At 40.9% G+C, this 19,459-nt stretch overlaps 1 protein-coding gene across 34 annotated transcripts in view; it reads right to left on the bottom strand.

Moving 5' to 3' along the window:
* Positions 1 to 19,459, bottom strand: part of LOC101465380 (neurexin-1a) — a 266,869-nt gene that overhangs the window by 91,413 nt on the left and 155,997 nt on the right. For 3 of the 34 annotated variants that reach the window (XM_023153075.3, XM_023153076.3, XM_023153077.3), the window contains exon 1: positions 9,885 to 11,002. The exons of 30 other annotated variants lie outside the window; for them this stretch is intronic. In XM_023153075.3, the coding sequence (XP_023008843.1) occupies positions 9,885 to 10,125 (241 nt within the window). In that variant the 5' untranslated portion in view covers positions 10,126 to 11,002. Of the gene's footprint in view, positions 1 to 9,884; positions 11,003 to 19,459 lie in introns of those variants that run through there. One more of the 34 variants, XM_012920427.4, reaches the window with a different exon arrangement.

The raw sequence follows: 19,459 nt of genomic DNA, 5'->3' as shown, positions 1-19,459 counted from the left end.
CTATTCTCTTTGCAGTCAGCAGAAAGCAGAGAGGACAGAGGTGCTAAATCAACCCAGAGTACAGACTGCCTGCTTATTTTGTGTTGGCTTAATAAGTCTGGGCACATTGGCATATATACAGCACGGTCGATATAAACTTTTACAGTTCATTGCCCAGAGACTAATCTTCACCACTGGCCAATAGTGGATTCACTTATATCTACTGTTTGGGATTGAGATATAATATTGACCTATGCTGATACAGCATACTTTACTGCTTACAGGCATTAGAGTACTGCAGTAACAGCAAATCTGACGTTCTGATGTTTTATTGATGATAATAAATGCACCTTTTTTCACACTTAAAATTGTTTGACAAATTATAAGTGGGTCTAAGGCAAAAAACAAAAAAGATATAATACCAGGATACATAAGAAAGTCCTAACGCAGCCATCTTAGTCTTTAGACTAGACCAGGCACATATTCTAATTAGTCAATTTTGACAGTATTATTTTAACAATATCCAGTGACCTATGAGCCTTAAGCTCCTTCTAATGAAGACAATCCCACAGCAGCTATTCCACATAGGACAGCTGAAAGTGTCCAACCTGCCTTCATAAGCTGCAAAGGATTAAGCCTCCCGCTCCACCACCACCACCCCCTCTCTGCTTTGCTAATTTGATGTAATTAAATTAAGTGGAGACTAAAAGTGGGGCATTGCTGCTTGCCCCCATGATTGGTCATCCTTATTAGAGGGTATGAGATGCAGGCTCCAAAATCATAGGAGCAACAGAACCTAATAAACATGAGGAGAGAATAGCACTTAAGCCAGACCTCAAGGCGAGTACAGTACAAAGCGACCACAGCAAAGAGGAAAGAGGGAGAGGAAACAGAGAGAGAATCATGAAAATAACGATTTGAAAGCAGGGTTGTACGGTGGCCCGAGAGGTCAAACGTACTTAAGAGAACACCAGCTAATAGCAAAATGCAAAAGCACACAAACCACAATGGAAGTATATATTGTAAGGTGAAGACCTAACAACAGAGAAAACCCCAACAATCTGCCCCCCTGTGCATACGAAGCATAGCGGGTCAGATTCATAGTGAATCTGCTAATCATCAAAGCCGTCACAGCGTTCTTGTTGCAGTATCCTCTCTGTGACCGACTTTGCAAAGCAACTACTCGTCAACCAGTGAAGGAGTTCACATTTTTCTAGAGAGTCACTAACCAAACTTGGTACCATATAGCTATAATGGAACCCAATTATAGCTATATGTTAGATATATGGTACTGGGTCTACAAACACCACACCTGGTAATATTTAGAAGAGAATGTGGGTCATCAAATTATTTTGAGTGCAACTAAAACCAACAGTGACAAACGGACACTCCTTGAATCCTAATTATTAGCTTATTAGTTTCTATTTTACACAGCAAAGACAAACTATTGAGGAATTTCATGGGAAAAATTAAAAACGATTTTTAAAAAAAATATAAGGGACTAATAACTCGTTTGGCACGTGTGCCACGTGTCGATATTGTATTTAGTCAGACTCTGACATCACTTCAACAGCTCTAAACTGTTTCTACCTTGACATAAACTCTAGAAATCTACAAGAAATCTCCCCTTCCTTCTTACCAGAGCAGCACTTCACCATATTTTATCTTCATATTGCTCTGAAGAGATAAGCCTTCACCTCATCATGACGGGGCCCTAGGGTAGCCATGCAAACCCGCCCTCGCTCTTCATGGCAGAGGACCATCAATTCAGGGTAGAGGTAAAATTCTACCCCTTGGGCTGCTAACATTATGCCATGAATGCTCAGTCGACCAGTGTCACTCACACCCTTCTGCTCCCCTCCTCTGCCAACCTCACTTCCCCTAAGTTCTAAGTGATACATGAGCCCCTGCCTTGTGGAGCAGAATGGCCCATCCAGGCAGAGCTGACAAGACCCAGTGTCTTAATGGAGCAATACACCAAACGGGCCCTTTGTTACCCTGACCAGCTGCATATCTGCCTCCCCCGCCAACAGCCTTGGCTCTGATAGAAGTGTCTCACAGTATCGACAGCTTCTAATTTACTCTCTCATCATCACTTGCCTCATTTGCTCCACAGACACAATGCTCCCTTTCTCTGCTTTCAGGTCAGCCATTTTGATTGCCAGCAATTTGTTGATTAGATTTTTCTGCATCCAGTGTTTAATTTGTTCGCCAGCCAACAGACATATCAAAGTCAGACTTAAGGAAACTCGAGCATCAGTCGATTTTCAGCTTTTTCATTCCCGGTTAAAAGCCTGTTTGACTGATTTTGTGCCATCAGACATCAGTGCATTATTTAGTTTCAGTGTGTCTGTGTGGTAGCATGCACCAAACATCACAGCTTCCAAATGGTCTCTAGAAGCTGTTGTCTTCTCTATTAGGGAGCCAGCAGATGTGGAGTATGACTGCAGTTCTAATTACTGAAAAAGACAAGTGTGGGGGATAATTACACAGTGGAAGTGAGGCAGAAAACAGAGTCTGGGGCCAAAGCTCTGATCTGAGACTAGAGACAACTCTGGCGGTCCATCACCATATGCAGCCCAAACTGCATCAGCACAAATACTTCTCTTACAAGAAAATTGCTTTAAGAGCAGACAGAGCTACTGTGCACTACTGAGCATATTCCAACTTTAGCGCCGCTCCATGAATGCAAATGAGCAATAATGTAAACCTACATAATTACAAAATGAGCGTGCCGCAATAGGGTTTTTATAGAGATGTTTAATAAACATCTCTGCATCTGCACATAAAACATCAACATTCTCCAAAGCCTTTACTATTTTTCAAGGCACAGTTTAGCTTGGGGCAATGTGTATGTACAGTACATCTCACACTTTGTAAGTGGATCGTGAACACTACCAGAACATGTTTGATTTGGTACAAACAAGACACAACGTGCATCCATAAATCTGCCAATGAGGTAAAGTGCAATGTTAAATATTTGGGTAAAAAAGCGCTGCTGGTTTTTAAACAGATCACAGATCAAATCATTCCTATTTCAGATGTTAATGTATCAGATTTTTATGTCGTCCCTGCATGACACTGCCTCGGCTTTTTTTTTACTGTTTACTCTTTTTGTAAGCTGCACCCATGAGACAGCGAGCACGCCTTGGCCTTAATTGCAGGATTAAACATCTGCTTTTCCTGTTACTGAGTAGTCTAACTTTGTAAGTAAGCTCACTAAGTGGAGCGATATTATTTAATTAGATGCATATCTTATGGAAATGATGCCGCACAATAAAATTAATCTGGAAAAGATCAGGAGAAACAGACCGCCAGAAATAAACAACGCATGTGTCGATGGCTGAGAGGGAGTTTGGTCGTGCAGCATACTGTGTTTGAGATGTACATACAGCTCTGCCTCCCCCTTATCAACAGCCAATGTAGAAGCACCTACATAAGAGAGCTGTGCTGTCCTCTATCTCACACCATTGCATGTATCTACCAACAAATAAATATATAAACAGAGAGAAAAAAAATATGCGTGGGTATGCATTGTATTTCTACACTGCGGTGCAAAATATATGCTAATATTAGCTTGCACTTAGGTGTTAGGCAGGCGTGTTTTTATGAGCCCTTGCCAGCAGGCCCGAGGCTCTAAGAGATGGAAGGAGCAATGAGGAAGGTGAAATCCCACACAATCCTATTAGAGTGGATTAAGGGGCAGCTTTCTTTCTGTTGCCACTCTGCTGCAGGTGAGCAATTGTAAATTGTAAAAAGAAGAATAGTTATGACATGGCTGGTTCTTACGGCGGTCTCCTATTGTGACACAGGGCAGCCATTCATTTGGTTTTCTTATTTGAGGCTATCTTTAAGTCAACATACGTGACATTAAAGTTGTTAGGTAATGATGTGGTAAGCTAAGGATAATTTGAACGTTGTCAATCAATCCACCCACACAGAAAGGAAGCAAAGGGCGATTTTGTACCAAAGGAACTGTGTAAAAGTTAAGTTATACTTCGAAGTAAAAAAAAAAAAAAAATCAATGTAATGATCAGTGGCAATTTTGACTTCTGAATGCTGACTTCCAGAAAAACCCATCCTCTGCAACATCTCATGTGGTTGTGGATGCACAGGTTGGAAGATTTCAACATCCACGACCAATTAGTCCATTAATAAGGGAGTTATTGGTGTACAGTTGAAACTACTTTACATCAATGGCATTTAATGATCTAATCAATGATATGATACACTTTATAAATGAAGGTTTTCCCATGTGTACATTTGCATATCGCTTTAACTACCCACATTCGCACTTGGTTGTGACAGTGATTCGAAGTGATCAAAGAGATGAAAGACGATTTTGTAGAGGGTTGCTCTTTGTGTGAGAAGTGTATGCAGCGTGCATATCTGAGTGCATGTGTGTATATGCGGGCTTGACTGGCGAGATAGAGATAGCTGCTGCCTCATTATGATGACAGAGAATGAGGTTTCTCTGGGGTGACTGAACTCAATTCAGATTAGATAATAAAAAAAAGTGGGCTTTTGCATTCTTGATCTTGGCTTTATTTATTCCCATTTCTTATTTTTTCCCTTTCTTGTGTCTCCCCCTCTAGGAAATGGATAGGCATTTAAAGAGTCAATCAGAACAGAATGAAGGGAACCATATAAGCTGCTTCATTTGCATCTTTAACACCTTGACCTGCTCTACAGCTGCATCACTCCTCCACACTCGCTGTCTTCCGTTAGCAGTTAATGCTAGCCAGTAGTCTGCAATAGCTCAGAAATGGTAATGTGGAAACAACGCTATTTCAAGCATCCTAAAAGAATGATGTAACTTACCATCTTTTACACTTTTATCCCTATAATACATCTGAAAATTGTGCTAATCCAGTGGTTCTTAACCTGGGTTCGATCGAACCCTTGGGGTTCGGCGAGTCGGTCTCAGGGGTTCGGCAGAGCCTCCACCGTGACATGCACGGCTCATTTTGTGCACCAGTAAAAACATATCTATGTCTTGAATTTGAAAAAAATCCTATTTTATTTTTCACTAAAGAGGGGTTCAGTGACTGCGCATATGAAAGTGGTGGGGTTCGGTACCTCCAACAAGGTTAAGAACCACTGTGCTAATCATTTTAAATAATTAATGTTCTTTTCATGTCCACACGAAAATGCTTCAAATAATATAATCAATCCCTGTGTTTTCATAGGCCTGTTTCAGCCCATTATTGTTGCACTATACTTTGTGCTACTGGATAAATATATCGGCTATTTGTAATCCGATGATTTCATCACCCATTGTATTTTTGATGGTGGCTTTAATTTATTTTTTTTGCTAGATTGTGTTTATTTAATAGTCTTTCACCTTGAGAATTCAGCTCAGTAAACAATAAACTTATAAAGCACATTTTTAATAGCCCCACAAGGGGGTGCTTCCTTCCTTTTTGTTGAGCAGAGAGTTTTACATACTCACACTAACTCATTATATATTAGTAGCAAATGTAGCGCCGGAGAGACCTGCCATTATTTGGCAGTCTCAATTCCCGCCAAATTACAGAGCTAACAAGCTATCCTGGTGTGCTAGGTAAGCTAGTTGTGTATTGCTAGTGCTTGACATGTTATAGGTTGTGCACACTGACAATTTAATAGCCGCCATTTTAGAGGATTAAAGGCTTCTTTCACGTGTTTCCTTAATTTTTTAGGCCCACTGCACACACCTGTGACAGTTAACTATGCTAGTAGCTAGATTGGTATTAGTAGCTTGCTAACATTTTGACACATCTATAACCAATCAATGGTGACATTTTACTGTCAAAATGCGTATGTGCAGACTAGATTATATGACAATTATATGTTTTATCCATTTTATCCATTTCTGTGCCCAACATTTAGTTTTCTATATCATGTTTGTTTTATTTTCCATAGATAAACACCAGCAGTGAACAGTGACACGCCAACTACTCATCTGGTCCTTTTCATTTTCCAAAATTACCTTTAGAAATAGAAAGCCAGAGGTGAAAACAGACAGGATGAACAAGAAATAGGGAGATGTGAAGAAAAAGATGCTGTTGATGATGAATCACAATGTGCCTTCTGGGTAAAGAGCTCACTGACTCAAACTCATCCAGGACCTAAGCATGTGAGGGGAGCAGACATACCCTTGAGTTAACTGAGGGGGTCTCTTTTTCTCTCTCTCCTTCTCCATCTTCCAAGTCTCTAATCCGAAACCGGACACATTACTCAGCCGACCTCTCGCTGCCTACCGCACGCACAGTCAGGTCTCATTTCCGTTCATGCCAACCATAGCCTGGTCACCACCGAAACCACACAGACCACTGCAGGCACAAAAGGCTGCCCACTCTGTCTGCTCGGATGGACTCTGCAGACCAATGAGGGAGCTGGGGGTGGGTTAGGCAGAGTGGTTAAACAGATATAAAGAGCAAAGCGTTGGAAGAAAGGACACAAAGGAATAATCGAGAAAGAGAGCAAACGAGTAACACAAGATGCAAGTAGGTTCAAGACTTAAAGCACATATAAATAAAAAGAGAGTGTTTTTGTTCTCATACATCAGAAGAGGAGGAGAATGAAAAGACTGCAATCTTCGCTCTCTCATTCGCAGGTCAATAACTGCCTATGCTCCCACTAGAGCAGAGGAACATGTACTCAGATCCCTATCAGGGCAGCTATCATCTCTTCTGCCTCAGAGAAGCAAAGATACTGTCATCCTTGCACTATCGCAGAATGACATCAGCTCAGAGACATGGGAGTAATTATATTATACAAGCTCACAACACACCGGCAGCGAGACAACACCAGACACCATCAACTTTCTCCCTCCTCGCTCTCGTTTTCTTTCTTCACTTTCTTCGTGTCTGGTGTTCTTTACGATAGCTTTTCTTTTATTTCTTCTCTCTCTCTTTCTCTCTTTTTTTCCATTCATTTGCTCTGTGCAGCAGTGCCAGCGCAGAAGAGCAGTGTTTCTAATCCCTTCAACCCTTAGCTCTGAAGCTGGAGAGCATTCAAATTGATTATAATCACTTAAATTGCTTCACCCACTTTGATAAAACCATCAAGCTTTGAAATGCTAAAACTCCTGGTACTGTTGATTGAACGAGTGTTAGGTGAGGTCTCAGACGTCTAAGTACAACGCATACTCATCAAGAAAATGAAGGTTGACTCCACCCTGACTAAATGTATGGGCTTTGACTCTGACAGGATGGCAAATATATAAACAGCATAGGCAAAGTAAGCAAATGAGGATATGGCAGACACGGCACAAATTGGAACTGTCATTCATCAATAAAAGTTAGATGCAAAAATGGCCAAGAAGTCAGTTTTCCTATTGACCACTGATTCCTAGTTTTACCACAATAAACTATTTTCCCACTGGTCAGATCAGCTACTCACTCTCAACAACTGGTCCAAAAGAAAACACGATAACCTAGTTATCCAACGTATCGAGTACAGTACCCATCTCTGGGAAAGAAGACTATCACCTCTGGGAGTGTATCCGTGATGAATGGTATGTCTGCTACTTAGAGTTGATACTGTCTGAACCTCATTACGGCTAGCCCTAAACAAACAATGCATCACACTCCAACTCAATTTCATACATCCTGACCATGGTAATTTTCTTCTTCTTTCCACATAAATCAGTGACACTCAAGTTCAATACAAAAGGAACAAAAGATGTTTGCTCTTACAGTAGTACTCGGATACATATATATATATATACATATCAATGTACATATATATATATACATATCAATGTACATATATATATATATATATATATATATATATATATACATATATATATATATATATATATATATATATATATATATATATATATATATATATATGTATATATATATATACATATATATATATATATATTAGAGAGAGAGAGAGAGAGAGAGAGAGGGAGGCTGCAATGTGACTTTTCCTATGAAATTGCAGGAATTGTGAGCTCATATTGTCAGAAAATTTGCGACACATGAATGGCTAGCCCACCATAGGGGCGGCTCGAGTTACTAAATATAGCTTCGTATTAAGTGGAAAAAGTGAATGTTCGTGCCACAGAAACAGAGATAGTTTGCATACTGAACTAACTGTCAGCACTCTGTTAGCTTTGCTTGGCCTAATCACTTGAGACAATGTTAAATGCACTGTGACAATAAGAGCGAAAGGCAGGTACAGTTACATAAGTATTCTAAATAGGATTAGATTTTAACATTAACAAAGATATGAGAGACAGAGCGAGACAGATGGGTGAGGGTAATACATCGGAAGAATCCCTTTTATGTTAATAGATGGAAACTACAAATACAGTATGAAGCAAAAAGAGTTAAAAACACCCTTTGTCTCGGTTTTACTGAAAAAAGTGAGCTGCACTTGCTTAATTGACACTCTGTCTAAAGAACAAGCCCCATGAAAATTAAACCAATTCTGTCACAGCATTAGACGACAGTGCTGGGGCTTTACAACAGCAGGGTTTGTCCTGGAGCAAGGTACTATGTTGAACAGCATGCCTCCCAGTTTGCATTAATGCACCCTCTGTGCTGATCAACCAAAATCAGCAATCATGTTAGTGAGAAGACTTTTTTTTTTTTATCGGCCTCCCTCAGACTCTCATCGGTAATCACAACGTGAGGAAGCATTTGCACTAACTGTTATATTAAGTCATGGAATCTGTCTGGAGGCAACACCCCCCCCCCCCCCCCCCAAAAGGTCCTTAGGGAGAGCAGGAGGCAAGCTGAGTGTTGTCCGGCACAGACAGGTCATGGCAGAGTGGCCTAATTGCCTCTCTTGTTGTCTCAGTAGGCCAGCAAACCTCCCAGCTCCCTCATCATCACTGAGGAGCACTGACTCCCTTGTTCAGGCAGGTCTATCTGTGCCCAGTGAGCCAGGATCCAGCCTTGCTTCTACATTGCGCCAATAAATGCGTCCTCATTACACCAATTCAGCTATGTAACAGAGTTGTAACTCATGATTCAAAAGCTCGTAATGCTAAACTTGAATATCAGAGAAAGCACAATGTTCCTGTAGACATTTGTTGTGCATTGTTAAACAAGGTCTGTGATATCCAGGGTACTTCAGCATTACGTCAGTGTTACACCAGTAGTGATTACGTCACTCAAAAATGCCAGGGCAGTATGATAACTAAGAAAAAAAAAAAAAGCAGTACTTTTTATTCCAAGTATCATTTGCCTCGATCTTTAACATATCTCAGGACCTTGAGTGAAAGTGACAGAGCAAATTGAAAACAAGTACAGCCAAACAGGGAAAAAGAAAACAAAAAGCTGCAGCATTCTTAAAACCCTCATCACAAATACTGTGCCGAAGACAAGCACACTGCAGTCTAGCATGAATAGTTGGCATGAGGTTATATAATTCCTCATATTCTCCCTGCTTTCTTTCCCCTTTTCAGATGCTTGGATCATGATCATTCTCGCCCCAATGGGCAAAGGGGCCTCATCGATACTCCACGCAGGGCAGGGGCCAGGAACAGCTCGACGTCCCACAGAGCTGAAGGCAACTCATCTTTGTCTATTCCGAACACCCAGGGGCAACATGGAGCGCCATAGCGTTATAATCCTGGCTAATCTGGACACAGTGGAGCATCTGGAGATAGGGATATGGCTAATCTCAGACATGGAGGGCACTTTGCTGAGACAGAAAAGGGGATGTGTCTAAGCTAGACTCGCCCTGTCGTACAGAGCTGAATACACATCTTGTGGGAGTTTTAGGTATTACAAAAAAGAAAAATGACAATACCACATAAGTAATACTTGAAATTGCATTGGCCGTAAAATGTAACAAGAAGTAAGCACAGACTTTTAAAAGTAAACACCAATGATGGACTGCTTGAGAAATCACATTACCTAGGGATTGCATTAATGGTAGGATAAGAAAATACTTACTGTGCCCTGCTCTTAGGGATGCAGGAGATCTGTGGATAGCAATAGGCACAATATGGTGGCGCTTGTTTCCATTGGAGAGGTGAATGTGGTGGAGACTCTCCACAGCACCTGGTTCTGACCCTGCCACAAAGCCCAGGGCAATGATCCACAAGGCCAGATGGGTGACTGAAGCTGAATTCCAGTTTCGGGGCTGTGCAACAGGCCTCAGGGGAGCAAACTGTGTCCTCCAGCCTCTGAACATCTTCCCTGAGTGGCCAGATGAGGCTTCAGATCAAGGTGGAACTTCAGCGAGCCTCACAGCCCCATACTTCTCACCTTGCCAAATCTCACTATGGCCAGAGACATTGACACAGATCCACAGGGAAATAAACAATCATTTAAAAAAGCCAAATAAAAAGGACCGAAAAAGCAAAAGGGACACCTCACAAATTGTCGGCCGTGAGGGAAAAATGCTTCTTGCTGTTCTCCAGTGAGTTAAGAAATCCACAGCAGCACCCAGGTAGGTAAAGAAGTATTAAAAATCATCATAGAAAAACAATCAAAAACATTCACAAGAAATTAGGGCAACCTCAAACAGCAATGGAGAAATCCCAGCTTGCTCCAATTCCCCTAGTTCCCTTGTTTTCTCTGTTTCTCCCCTTAACCCTCTATTAAGCACTCACAAAATTAGAAGCATCTTCACATTTAAAAAAAAAACAAAAAACTGTTAATATTCCAAAAAATGCAAATGCCAGGGAAAGAAGAGAGCCTACTTAAGAAGAGACTGACAGCCTCTGTGCAAAGTGATTTTCTTCAGAAAATCAAAACAGACATTCTGAGTTTCCCTCTTTTTCCTCCTCCAGTGGTCTCAAAGGTTGTCCAGAGGAATGGGACCATAGTTAAATCCGAGTCTCATTTGCATGTGTTGGACAGCTGCAGCAGCGTGCAGTAGACTGCGTGATTGTACCTGTAAGTTGTGCCAAGTAGCGCACTCGTTCCCCATCTAGAGATATCTGTTCTCAGTGAGACCAAGCGATAGCAACGCCGGTACCTGAACGAGCAGCCCTGGGCAGGAACACACACTCACACACAGCCAGCATCGGCACCGCCGTTCCAGAAGATGTGCGCAAGAGGAAGAAGGGAGAGAGGAGGAGGAGAGGGAGGAGAAGGACGGAGGGAGGGGGGAGCCTCAACAGCCAGCCAGGAAGCAAGAGGGAGAGTGGCTATGCAAATGGGCAGCATTCACATAGCGAATCACTGGAGTCTGAGTGCATTGCAGAGGAAGAGCCTATTTAGGCAGAATAGCAGGATTTGGAGCTATGTCCTCCAGCCCTTATTCCTTTCACAGTCTACTCTCTCTTTTCAGTCTTTCTCAATCCACTCTCCCGTGTGAACACTCTTCAGCGGTTTAAAAAAAGAAAAAAAAACGAGAACGTGGGACAGGCTAGACTCGTTTCGTTTTCTACTTTTATCATCTCATCCTTCAGCATTCCTCCCACTCCTCCTGCTCCCCTTTTTATGTGTGTCTCTTCCCTGTTCACTTTCATTGTCTGTGAATTTAGGGAAGTTTTGTGACAATAGTCGTCTGGATTTAAAAAAAAATAAAAATGGAAAGAAGCAGTCCAGCCTAATCCTCGCCTCTCCATTGCTCAAGAAAACCTACTGCAGAAGAGTGATGATGCTGCAGCTCATATACTTTAAGGAACTCTCTCAAACACACACACGAACATATGAGCAACCATAAGTACGAACACTCAGACACACAGCGACACACAGACACACACGTATGTAAACAAAGCACGCACAATGCCAGAGCCCGCGGTCGAGAACTGTCCACAGAGAGGGTGCTGAATCCGGGCAAGTCTGCCTTGCCTGCTAATAAAAGACCATTTCTCACAAGAGCGGGAAGGCTGATCGCAGTGCAGCAGGGTTACAGGAATGTAGAGAACATGTGGACATAAAAGCCCTGCTGATAAACACAATCCGGTTCAGCTGGGAAGTGTGCTCAGTGTTCAGAGTTCAGGATTGGAGAGCACAAGGCTCAGCTGCAGTGTGCCTGCTTCTGTTTGCACACTGGCTATTCAACATCCTTCTCTTCGAAACGCAGTGTCCTAAGCTGAGGGGAAAAAAAAAAATCTGCAAGCACTGCTGAGCTGATCTTTACGGTTTACAGGGAATACACAGGCATTTCATGCCCAAAGAAAGCCAACTTAGCCAGCGTGACACAGAGGATAATATGCCCTTTCCAATTTCTCTGAATATTTCGTATAATCAGTTTTTAGTAGAAATACATGCAGAGAGTTGAATACTCACTTTTAAAGCATGGCTGCTATCATCTGAATTTAAATGTAGGAAGAACAATAAGAGCAGGCACATACTGTTACAACATTAAACTCTAAGAAAACTATGATCTGCCATCTGGAAGGAGGACAGATGAGGTTCCCTCATTTCTCTCTCTTCTAACTAACGCTGTGTTCCTATATAGTAGTAAAAAGCAACTGAAATACAAAGCAGATGCTGCACATATTAGGCAACTGTGTTGCTCTCACCTTGTAGAATCTCAATAACGTGGTGCAGCCACCTGGTGCTAAAAAGTAGGCAGCATGGAACCTCTCCTCTGTTCTCATTTGCAATGGTGAAAAGGAATGTTCCTGCTGAATGTGTTTACACTTTTATAATTATCAGCAGTGCAATCTGCATAATTACGCCTAATAAGGCAATCTATCAGGGCTGCTTGCCAAGGACAACAACCTGACTTAGTGTGTCCTTAACTGCAAACTTTTGCAAAGAAACGGAAGGGGAAGCTTCATTTGAGAAGCTAAATATCAGGGTAAATACAGGTGTTATTTAATGGAAATGCAGTGTTAATATCGCAGCGCCCAAAATTATTGGCATCAGCAGTGAGCAGTGTTACTTTTAGCACGTTTATCATTACTTACTTGTTCATTTGTGCCCCCAAGTGGTGGAATTCTAAAGTGCACCAAAGCTGTGTGGGTTTTTCCGAGCCAGCAGCTTATGTTTGATGAATCGAGCAGAACAGCAGAGTCTCATCAATCAGCAAGATTCAATAAATTCAATAATAGAAATATTGCTGAAAGCCTCACCAAATGCATCATATTGCTCCAGATCCAAACTTTAAGAGATATAAATTTGAAATTCTGATTCTTTGCTTCAAGATCGTCCTCTATTAGGGCATCAGTTAATTGTTCTGCAGGTTGCCCTTTGATCTGGTGATGTGTGGGATCATTAAAGTATGAGGCGCAAGGAGGCCATGCATCCAGCTTGAGGTGAAACATTTAGCACTAAATTCCTTCTGCCTGCACAAAAGCAAACACCTGAGCCCATGAGGTAAACTAATTTACAGATCTCAGCTGCTTTAACCAGATGATTGTACTGTAGTGTGTTCGCCACAAAATGAGAAAATCCTGTTCCACAAGAAAGCTTCCACCATTAAAGAGAGCTTTTCTTTATTATTTACTATTGTGTTCTGACTCCAGCTCCTGTTAGCGAGATGTCTCCTTAACAGAGACCCAAAAACAGCTTGCCTTTGTTTCTATTTAAGACCCAGAGGATTGTGTCTCAGATGCATGCGATGCTCTGAGCATATTTCCCCTTTTGAATCAACATCACTCCGATTTACTTTTGTTTGTTTGTCTATTTTCTTTGCTTTTTAAAGCCACAGAAAATTATTTTGGAAGAAAAAAAGACGGGAAATAAAGGAGAAATCATGTGAAAGATTGGGGCTGATTTTTCAGTGACAGGAGGAGAAATTTGGCTTGGGTGTAATAATCCCTCGGAGAGTAAAACGCTAGAAGAGAACAAGCACAGAGCACAGAATAGCCCATGTTACTCACTTACGGCTGCAACCAGTGTGGACTGAGCTGATGAGATGACTTTTTGGAGGACTGGAGGAAAACCGCAGGGACAGCAGCAGATGGGTGGTCTAAGAGTACCTGACCCGACTGGAACAGGGCCTCTAAATCAGTTAAAGAGCCATCAGGCAACACTTTATCACACACGGAGAGACCCTTTAGAGAGAGGGTCAGACACTTACAGCCACTTTGACAACAATGTTTCTCGTTCTCAAGTGCTACAATTATGTTTACTGTTGCTATTAGAGGGGAAGGGGAATAAAAATCTAACGGTGTATTATTTTAATCAGCACATTCATCGAATTCCCAAAGGTGCAACATCCCAACACCTTGCACATTGTTTTCTAGGCACACACTGCTTGATTGAGCATGCAGGCCAAGTCATGCATGAAGCAGGTATACCTGTTGTGTGCTGGAGTGACACATCTGTGTCAGGCTCAGCAACATATGTGTCCCAACAAATGAGAGTGTTTGGAGACCCATTTCTCCAGGGTATACCAGGTGCACTGGTGAGGAGATTACAGTGCACCGTGTATTAAAAGAATGACAAGTGAGAAATGCTAATTGTACAAAACTGATCCTCCCACCAGGATGTAAAGCAACGGTGACCATGAGAGCAACCGCCTGCGAGCAGCCGCAACTCAAATTTCTAGAGCGATCCGCAAAAAGAGAACAATTACTGTAGCAAAAAAGTAACACCCTTAGTTTTGTCACCAACACAAAGGTATACAACGCTAATAGTCTCTTCAAACGCTGACATGCAAAATGAAACCTGAACTCTTTACAACTGAGAGTTTTCCACGAATATCAAACGTGTCATTACTCATCCGAACACCACAGAGAGAGAGAGAGACAGAGGAGCAGACAATGCTCTGATGCTAATGCGTGCAAGTGTACAGAAATAGAAACACGGCGTCTTAGTCTTAGTCATCACGAGATGTGACATGATAAGAGCAGACAGACACAGGGAGTCAACACTCAATACAAACATACGAGCTGTACAGTATCTCGACACAGCCGGGGTGCCAATACGTTAGTGGAATATGTTACACTGTTCCTGTCTATCAGATCGCTCAACTGTATATAACAGAGTGAGGAGTGTAAACTCAGACCCTAACACATCATACAAGCATTAACTGGTCATTTCCCATTCATTTGCTTCTTAGCATCTCTCTCAGATGCTGGTGCTGGAAAGCCCTATAGAATTACATCTAAATCAATCCCAAAAGTCCTCTTTTATTGAGGATCGACAGTATTTCTCATTGGCTAACACAAAAGTGGTCGTGATATGGTATGAACAGCATACCTATGCATGTAAGCCTAGGGAAAAAAAAATCTGTAAATGCAACTGTTTATGTAAAATGCAGCAAACATCACCAACCACACGAGAGATTTGTGCTGCACACGCTGTTCATTATGCAAGCTGTGAAGGCAACATAAATAACAGCACTCAAGCTGATAAAACAGCCCGCTAATAGGAAATAATGCACATTTAGTGTCGCAAAATCAAATCTGCAAATGGCACTGCACGGTGGTGTAATGGAACGGCTTCATTCTCACTTAGAGCAAAAACAAAGAAACCAAACTCCACATTAATTCTCATTCCTCCTCACGCTAATTTTCTTTCAATTCACTTAAACATAATAATTAATTTAACGGAGCTGCTAAATGAAGTTAAAAAAAAAGTTTAAAAGCCTTTTTGGAGGGATAGCGTTGACACTGACAGCTTTTGGCTTCATTTTTAAATACTGCACCTTGGTTTTTTTACAGTGTTTGGTGGTGTGTGTAAGAAGTGGCACTATATTGAGTTGAATAAGGAAATATCTAGCTGTAAAATCTTCAACATTATGCAGAAATTGCTCTGCACCACACTTTGTCACCATTAATGCGCCGTGGCAATTACAGTCAAATAATGCTACTGTTTATTCCTTTCGCGGTAAGAATGCGCCCCTACAAATACTGAACAGATTCAAACGTGTGCACGTTAATGCACATCCCATTACCAAGACTAGAGCACCCCAAACTACACAGACAACAGACTGAATTTTGTTTTTCATCGCACACCGACTTGTTTGTATAGCCAATAGTGTGCTTTTGCTCCTTTTACTCACTGGATTCTGCCTGATGTGACCAAATGGTAACCCCCCCCCAGACACACACACACACTACCACCAACACACACACAGCCCTCCTAATGCATAAACGCTGGCACAACACTGTTATTCATTTCCATAAAACCATTTAAATACACATTAAGATCAAGCATGCAGGAAATAACATTCAGAATTCCTTGTGCGTAAGTATAAATAGAGGCTGTGTGTGGGTATGTACGTACACATTTATGTCTGTTTCAGTGAGTGTGTCTGCATGTGGGATGATGATGCGTCTGAGAATGCAAAAACCAAATTCTAACTGTCAGTAAGAGAGAAAGGGGTCACAGGTCGACAGCTTTTCTGGACGCGTTTTCTCTATCTCCTCTGACAGCTCCCAAGATACAGTGGGGCCACTGAAGGTGCCCTGTCTGTCTGTCTCTCCTTAAATTCATCAGAAGTAGATCAGTTCCCTTCTCAGAGTGCTTCGTTGTGCAGGTCAAGGACAGGCAGCGCCTCCTTTCAGAAGTCCATAGCTACTTTGTTAATGAACATTTGCGCTAAGCTGAAACTAACTGGGGCAACAAAGGAATAATGATCACACTTTAAAAAAAAGGCTTTTCCTGAATATGAAAGTATTTATAAATAGAAATCTAATTCTGAAAATGTTGGGTACTGTGTAAAATGTAAATAAAAACAGTATGTAGTGATGTAGTGCTAATCTTATAAAACAATCTCAATGCAAAAATTGTGAAGACACTAAATGGGCTATGGAATGCTTCCAGAAGTCATCATTAGTGAACACAGTTCATCTTCCCTTCACAAACGCAGGTTAAAGTTCAGTCATGCGAAGAAGAAGCCACATGTGAACATGCTGCTCAGACATCATCTTCTTAGAGCACAAGATCATTTTAAACGGACTGGGGCAAAGCAGAAAGCTGTGGTCAGAAAAATCAAAATGAACCCCGCATCATCTAAACTAAAGAGGAGAGGGGGCATCTTGCTTCTTATCACTGCTCAGTTCAAAAGTCTGTATTTCTACGGTCTATGGTGATGCATTATTAGTACCTGCGGAATTGGCACCTTGCACATCCAAAAGACACCATCAGTGCTGAAAGGTTTATACAGATTTTAGAGCAATATTATGCTCTTATCCAGATAAGATGGTTTTCTGGGAAGATCTTTCGCATTTCAGCAAGATAATATTAAACTGCATCCATTAGAGCAGCATGGCTTTGTAATAGAATAGTCCTGATCCTGACCTTTCACCAACTAAAACATTTGGAGTATCATGAAATGAACAATAAGACAAAAAAGACCAGGGACTGTTGAGTAGCTAGAATCCTATAAGAGAAGTGAATGGGACAACACTGCTATTCCAGAACTCCAGTTGCTGGTCTCCTCAGTTCCCAGTGGTTTGCAGACTGTTATTACAATAAGATGTGACACAGCAGGAAACATGGCCCAGTTCCAACTTTTTTTGCTGCCATCAAATGTTTAATATATTTCTTTAAAATTATTAATTTTAAACATTTTCTATGATTTCTATGTTCTATTGTGGATAAAATACGGATTTATGAGATTTGCAAATTACTGCCTTTAATTTTGGGGGTTTTTTTTAGATTTTACACAGTTTTTCATTTTTCTCAAAAGCTACTTGCCTGCCTTTGAATGAAACTCCTTCCTTTTAGAGTAAAACTACAAATAAAGGAAACAATCTGCCCCTGTTTTACAGGTGAACTACCATTCATTTCATTCTGTTTTTTACAGTATTATCAAAAATACCAAGGCAGTCTGCAGCCACTGCCAATGGTCAAACGAGAATTCATCTAGATACAGTTGTATGATGAAAGCATTTCCTCCATACACAAAGTTTAATCAATGATAAATATTACTACATGTTTTTTCAGTATTCTATTTTTTCAAAGGCACTTGAAAACCTATTCATCTTCAACGACTTGACATGTAAGGTCGTACAGTTTGAGTATCTATTACCATGTTCTTCCATTCTTTCAGCATTTGAAGTCTTTCAAATAACATGAAATCATTCAACAACAAGTGAATAATCAGAATCAGAATCAGAATACTTTATTGATCCCTGGGGGAAATTATTTTTTGTTACAGTGCTCCATTTTAAACCAACATTAAGACAAGACAGACAATACACTAACTAAGAATAGTACAATAAGCTGGTAAATGAGGGGTTTGTCCTGTCTCATGGGACTCTCACCTTATGGCACACAATTCAAAGACTGTACTTCACTCCAGAAAGAAATTTCATACTTAAAGCTTTTTCTGTTCATGGCACAGTGTGCAGAATGTACTGGGCTGTTCTTACTGGCTATCAAGTGTTGAAAAATAGCAAGAAAATGCACAATTTTTATGAAATATTACATTAGAGACTCAGTGCCTTTACTTTGCAACAGTTGCTTAGTGTCACATTAGTCCCCAGAAGGTTCCCAGCTCAGTCTATTTGGTAAAAAAGTGAACTTTTGATGGTGGTATCAACCAAAGTAATTGGCCAAATTAAATCCATTGCGCAGAGAATGATAGATTTCGATACCAACATCAAAATGCTATCAAAATAAACACAAAATAAACACTAGTGTATTTTAAAATGCAATTAAGTGCTCCCTGTAAGTCAAAGTGCACAATAAGTGTTATGGTCCATGGGTCACTGACTCAAGGTTTTGAGTTTTGCGATGTTTTCAGTTTTGTTTGAGCTCATGATTTGCTCATATAGCTCTTTATCTAGTCCTCTCAGTATTATATTGTTTTCAGGCGCTTCTTAGTTTCCCTTTGCTTCCACTCTGTGTTCCTCATTAGGTTGTTTAATATTTAGTTATGGTTTTAATTGATTACTTTTTATCTTCGAAGTCAGTCATGTCTCCGATGTTTGTTTATCTCCTGTCCCCGTGTGAAGTTCACATGTCTTGGTCATAAGCTCAGTGTTGTTTATTCTGATATTCGCTTGTCTTGTGCATGTTGTGTTCAGTTTTACTTCCCCTGTCTCACTAGTTTGATTCTGTTCAGCTGTGTTCCCAGGTGTCTCCACCCTGCCCTAATCTCCTCATGTGTATTTAGACCCTCCATTTAATTTGCATCTCGTCTTTGTTGGGTTCTCACTTATGGTTGTGTTTTTGCTTGCACTTGGTGGGCCTTTATTATTATTTATTTATTTATTTTTGAAAATTTGCATTGCACTTTGTTTAAGTTCTGTATTAAAGTCTTTAGGTTTAAATTTAGGTTCTGAGTCCTGCGTTTTGGTCCAAATTCTGCCTGCTACACAGCCAGCCTTGACAGTAAGACCAAAGTTATTTAACAACTTGAGTGAAGAAAACCTGTAATGACAAGACATGCTTGCATTTTCTGCTGTGATAACAGTACATGCAGGGAACAAATTCAGTGGGAAGCAAAACCAGCACTGTCCCTTCCAGCATATAGAAAGCCATTCATGTCCAAGTGTATCAATAGCCAATGGCCTGAAGCAGAAAATGTAATGTATACTCATAAAAAGCATGTCACATACAGAAATGAGAGGCTGTGGCCTCAACTGTCTGCACAGAGAGGCACTGCAGGCATCTCTGAATTTATTTTGTGTGCCTACAATAAATGGAGATTTAGAATTGGCCTC

The sequence above is a fragment of the Maylandia zebra genome, linkage group LG13 (genome assembly GCF_041146795.1).
Source record: "Maylandia zebra isolate NMK-2024a linkage group LG13, Mzebra_GT3a, whole genome shotgun sequence".
Taxonomy (NCBI): Eukaryota; Metazoa; Chordata; class Actinopteri; order Cichliformes; family Cichlidae; genus Maylandia; species Maylandia zebra.
The sequence above is the reverse complement of the archived record's forward strand: the minus strand, read 5'-3'. Positions and strand labels throughout refer to the sequence as shown.